Here is a 5,759-nt window from a genome sequence, read left to right on the forward strand (position 1 = left end):
CTAAGCTTCACATAAGATTGATAAAACATGCAACGAGAAAAAAAACATGGAGCACGTTAATGTCAGGCATTAGATCATAAGCAAAGACTATTAGTCCACAACAGCATGACGAGCCAAAGAATCAAAATTTGATGACTGAATATATTTACTTAGTCTGGAGTAAGGAGGGCACATCTATCTAACATTTGATGCACCGAGTGAGGTCGTTCAAGGCCTCCGTGGTCCCCATGGCCTCTGTCATATCTTGGGCATGATCATTATGAATGAGATAAAATACTCGCAGCTCTCGAGGAGCAGCGAAACGACATAAGGCTTTGGAAGAGGTCAAGTACAAAGTCAAGAAAGATGTCGAAGGAAACTTGGTGAAGTATAAGGCAAGGCTCGTAGCCAAAGGATACGTGCAAGAGCAAGGTGTAGACTTTGAGGAAGTGTTCGCTCCTGTCACCAGGATGGAATCGGTGAGGCTAGTTATAGCTCTCGCGGCTCAAGAATCTTGGAAGCTACATCACATGGATGTAAAATCCGCTTTTTTGAACGGGGAGTTGAAATAAGAAGTATATGTGAAGCAACCACCGGGTTACATCAAAAAAGGAGAGGAGCACAAGGTGTTGAAACTACACAAGGCATTGTACGGGCTATGCCAAGCTCCTCGGGCGTGGAACATCAAGCTTGATCGTACACTAGTTTCTCTTGGTTTTGAGAAAAGTCCACTGGAGCATGCTATGTACAAGCGAGGTAAAGGCAAGGATCGTCTCCTAGTGGGCATCTATGTTGATGATCTCTTGATAACTGGAGCAGATGAGGAGGAGATTGCTAGATTCAAGCTACAAATGAAGGAGCTTTTCAAGATGAGTGATCTAGGGCTCTTGACTTACTATCTCGGGATCGAGGTACATCAAAAGCCGGAGGGAATCACACTATGCCAGCAGGCATATGCAAAGAAGATTCTTGAAAGCTGTAGCATGGAGGACTGAAATCCAAGTCATGTTCCAATGGAGCCTCGACTTAAACTTAGCAAGAAAAGCCAAGCACCCGCGGTTGATGCAACGGAGTATAGAAGTGTGGTTGGAAGCCTAAGGTATCTTGTGAATACACGACCAGACTTGGCATATTCCGTTGGCGTAGTGAGTCGCTTTATGGAAGCACCCACGACAGAACATTGGGCAGCTGTGAAACAAATACTCAGGTACATCAAAGGGACAACTAACTTCGGCTGTGTCTATTTGAGAGAGAAGCGGAAGGAGATGGTGGAGCTACTTGGCTACAGTGATAGCGACTTGGCAGGAGATATTGACGACCGTAAAAGTACCTCGGGCGTGGCATATTTCTTGGGAAGAAGCATAGTGAGTTGGCTATCACAAAAGCAGAAGGTGGTCGCATTATCATCCTGTGAAGCGGAGTATATTGCAGCTGCAACCGCGGCAGGTCAAGGTGTGTGGCTAGAAAGGCTACTCGGTGACCTCACTGACAAGGAACCAGAAGGAGTGGTGCTCTACGTTGACAACAAGTCCACGATTGCTCTATGTAAGAATCAAGTGCATCATGATAGAAGTAAGCACATTGATATAAGGTATCACTACATACGAGATTGCGTGGAAGAAGGCAAGATTGAAGTCAACTACATTTGCACCGATGATCAGCTTGCAGATATCCTGACCAAGTCTTTGGGGCGACAGAAGTTCACGGAGATGCGGGGAAGGATCGGCGTCCAAGCTGTGAAGTGAGGACATCGTGGTTGGGGGGTGATTGTTGGAATCAACCACGGCAGACCAGTCCGGCACGGACTTGGTGCAATCATCCGAGTAGGTTTGGGTTAGCTAGCTTTGTACTAGTATAAATATAGTTGTACCCTATGCCTGTAATCAGATCAAATCAAAGCAATAAAGTACAAAGGCACGTCACGGGCCTTTAGCCATCAACTCGTGTGTTCTCTCGTCTGTGTTTCCGGCGACTTGTACGTAGCCGCCGGCTAATTGCTAGTTTCAACTAGCTAGCTTTCCACGTACGTCTTCAAGCCAAGAATCGATCCACGTCCACGACTCCGACGGAAAGTACTTGTCTACGAGTAGTGCGACGTATATCGGGACCTAGTGCCAACAAGCGGTCCAGCTCCGCGAACGCGTCGATCGAACCAGTCATGTGGTTCGTTGCGCCGGTGTCGAGGAACCAACCCTCACTTTGCTTGCCGCCTGCAAGCGTGGGTGTGGTCACGGCTCTCTCCTCATTGAGGAAGACGTAGCCGCACGCACATGCCGTTGTCAGGGAACCATCTCCCGTCAACACGATGGACCTCGAACACTTTGTTGTCAGGGTGTGGCTGACCTGAGTCTCCGTGCGCTCTTGCACGGAGTCGATGGTCGCCAGCATCATGGTCGGAGCATGGTCCGCCGTATGCGTCGTTGCCGCGCCAACTTGCGCGACCTCGTCGGGTCCCGAGTTCGGGGATGCCGTCGCCGGGGTGTGGCTCCCCCACACCCGAGCCTTCATCGCCTCCCAGTCGACAGGCCCCGAAAACGTCGTTGTCGAGGTGTGGCCTATCACTGGAGTGATGGTTCCCGTGGACGGGTTTCGTGCCTCCTACACGGAATGGGTGGTTGTCAGAGCCGTGGTCGCGAGAGACGCTGTGCTCTCCTGCACGGGCTCGACTCTTGCCAGCATCATTGCCGGCCCGCCGGCCACGTCAGCCTGGACAAGGTTTGTCGTTGCTGCGGCTGCCTCGTCGGCTTTCCTCCTGCGGCAATCCCGGATCCAGTGACCCGACATGTTGCAGTAGCGGCACTTGCCACCGTTGCCAGTGCCTCGCCCTGCCTGGCTTGGCTTGCGACCGCGGTTGCCGCCACCGCTCTGGGTGCGGCCTCCGCCTCTGTCGCGACCTCTTCTTCCCGTGGGGGCGCCTCCCCCACTGCGGGAAGAGCCGTCGTGGCCGCGCTGCTGACAGGTGAGCAGTAGTTCGCCGGCGGCGCGGTTGTTGGCTTCGTCTCCGCGCTCCTCGATGACCTTGAGTCGCCCTACCAGCTCCTCGATCGTCATGGTGGAGAGATCCACCAAGCTCTCGATGGACCAAGCCAGTTACTTGTACTGCCTGGGGACGACGCGGAAAAACTTGAGAATCACCATCTTGTTGTCGATGGGATCTCCGAGCGTTGCGAGCTTGGTGACGAGACCTTGCAGCCGCAAGGAGAAGTCGTCGACTTGTTCACCGGCCTTGAACCGGATCTCCTCGTACTGGAGGCGCAAGGTCTGGGCCTTCGACTCCCGTACGCGCTCCACACCAATGCGCAGAGTCTTGATGGTGTCCCATGCTTCCTTGGCCGTCTTCTTGGCGCCAAGGGGTGAGCACCATCTCCGTTGGGACGGAGCGCAAGATCGCCTCCATCGCCAGCCGGTCCTCCTCGTACTCGACATCGCCGGTTTCCATGGCTTTCCACACATGCCGCGCCTCCATGATGACTTTCATCAGGACGGACCAACTGGGATAGTTGGTCCACGTGAGGAGAGGGAAGGAGGCACTGGACATGCCCATGTCTCGCACGGAGCGTGGTGCACCCAGCTCACCTCCCGGCCTGCCTCGCACCGCGAGCGCGTCCGCCGCACAGGTGTCCTTAGCCGAGCTCTGCTCGGCGGTCTTGGAACCGTCGTCGGCGACGCCTCCTTTCGGCATATGCTTTGGCATAACCTGAGGCTCTGATGCCAATTGTCAGCCCAAACTATAGAGTAGCTAGGTACCGAGGATTGATCACAGCAGAGTAAAATGGCTAGCACGAACTAGTAGCACACACTTGCTATATTCTGGACTCAAACACAGATACAAGTGATAGAGCTGTACTAGCACTACTACTACTTACGCTACAGAAGCTAGCTTGCTTCTTTGTTCTGGCGCTGGATATAAATGAAATGGCCTTATTACAACCGAAGGACCTGGGGTCCTTTATATAGGCCCGGCTGGAGGTGCTCAGCACTCACACTCGAAACTACCACGTACTTACCACACCAAGACTTCCGGTCAAGTCTCTTGCACCGGCTAAGGAAACTCACTAGGAAATTGCTAGGTAAGTACCACTTCCTTACAGGCCAAGGAAGGTACTGCCCGTTGGTGCAGCATGCATGCGTCCGAGACCATGGTTGACTCAACAATGGAGACTAATGATGTTGCAAATTAAGCACAACCAGTCATATATAGCTAGTAACAAAATCTGCATATGTACATACTCTCATGCCCCCCTAGGAGCTCGACGGCGTGCACGAATCGCGCGTGCAGCGTGGTCGTCCACCGCATCCTCAGAGCCCTCACGCTCCGCCGCCCGGGCAGGAACCTCGACCTCGACGACAAGAAGCCGCCGCCGCTGCTCCGGTAGGCCATGGCCATGTGCTGGTGCTGGAGCTGCTGGAAGGAGGGGTGGTGGTGGTAGATGGGAACCCCTCTTATAGGCTTGAGCAAGGCGTTCATCCGGTGGTGGTAGTGGTTGCTGATGTGGTTGGAGTAGCTCGCTGCGGTGGCGGCGGAAGGCAGCGGCGTCCATGCCGACGGCGGCGTGGCATCTTTGTTGGCGATGTCGGTGGCACTGGCTGACTGGCTCGCAGAAACCCTAGGTGGTGGCTGAAGTGATCCATGCCGGTGGTGCCGGCGGCGTCCGGCCTCCCCCAGCTGTCCGTCGGGGCGGCCGGCGGCGAGGAGGAGCTGGCGGTGCTGATCTGCAGCGCCAGGTCCGGCTGCCGGGGGAACAGCTCCATGGGAGGTTCTTGCTCCAACTAATCGAAGTTGCTGCTCAAGAGCGAGCTGGAGATCAAGAAGGTGAGTGGAGCGATGGAAGAAGAGATGGACAACAATTCTTCTCCTTTGGTCCTCAATTTGGAAATTTCTTGGATCTTTCTTGGCTCGATCTGGTGACGGATGGATGGATGAGTGTTTTTTGCTTGTTGGTGGTGGTGGTGATGAGCTTTGCTAGCTAGAGGAAGAGGATTTGGTGAGGGTGAGGGTGTGGGGTGGGGTGGGTGAGATGTGTGACGAGTGAGACTACTGTATATATTGTGTGTGTGCGCGCGTGAGGAGCTGCCGAATTGAATGGCTGAATACTAGCAGCTGTCTCGGAAATGACTGTCAATTGACAAAGTGTGTGTTTGTTTCTTTGCATCACGAATCCTCTCCACATCAAGTGCAAACCTACGCTCCTCGGCCTTCAACTTTCTCTCTTCGGCCACCATCTTGGTCTTCCACTTCTCATCCTCGAAGGCCTTGAGCTCATTCCACCTCGCCACCTTTTCTTCTTTGTGTTCGGCCGCCAACACCTTCGTCTCGATCATTGACACAAGTTCATCCTTGTAAGTGCCACTGAATACATTCCTCTTCTTTCTTTCTTTTGCAATCTTGCTTCCTTCCGGTTTATTGTTGGCATCTTCATCAACATCGTCGTCGTCCTCAATGGATATGCTCAGCCTTGACCTCTTCGGAGTGGTCTCCGCAATCATGGATGGTGCTCCAACGATGCCCAAGCGAACCTTGTGTATGGCTTGATCGCACGTCTACGGAGGTGTTGTAGAAGTCGGTGATCCTCTCCCAAAGCAATGTCTTCCTTTTGGTTGTAGTTTTGGGTGCGGGTCCTTGCGGCCTTGTTGGTTGCTTCGGTCATCTCCACCACCTCCTCCTCCGCTGCCTCCTCGGCCACCACCTACTCGGCCTCCTCCATGTCTTGGGTGGCCGAATGATCGAAAAATAAGTCACCATAGTTGAGATCATCAAGGCCAACGGTGGGCGAGGACTC

The 5,759-nt window shown here is 53.5% G+C and overlaps 1 protein-coding gene across 1 annotated transcript; it reads right to left on the minus strand.

Annotated features, from left to right (window-relative positions):
* Positions 1 to 3,771: 3,771 nt before the first annotated feature.
* Positions 3,772 to 5,466, minus strand: LOC123056034 (uncharacterized). The gene is made up of 2 exons (XM_044479800.1): positions 5,131 to 5,466; positions 3,772 to 4,942 (listed from the first exon to the last, which is right to left on the minus strand). Exons 1-2 carry the CDS (start codon positions 5,464 to 5,466, stop codon positions 4,181 to 4,183), a joined length of 1,098 nt encoding a protein of 365 aa, XP_044335735.1. The 3' UTR covers positions 3,772 to 4,180.
* Between the last annotated feature and the right edge of the window lie 293 nt (positions 5,467 to 5,759).

The sequence above is a fragment of the Triticum aestivum genome, chromosome 2D (assembly GCF_018294505.1).
Source record: "Triticum aestivum cultivar Chinese Spring chromosome 2D, IWGSC CS RefSeq v2.1, whole genome shotgun sequence".
NCBI lineage: Eukaryota > Viridiplantae > Streptophyta > Magnoliopsida > Poales > Poaceae > Triticum > Triticum aestivum.

Coding starts and splice junctions, on each gene's coding strand:
- LOC123056034 (XM_044479800.1), bottom strand. CDS start 5,466: ATGATTGCGGAGACCACTCCGAAGAGGTCAAGGCTGAGCATATCCATT. Junction 4,943..5,130: donor ATGTGGAGAGGATTCGTGAT/GCAAAGAAACAA, acceptor TCCTCTAGCTAG/CAAAGCTCATCACCACCACC.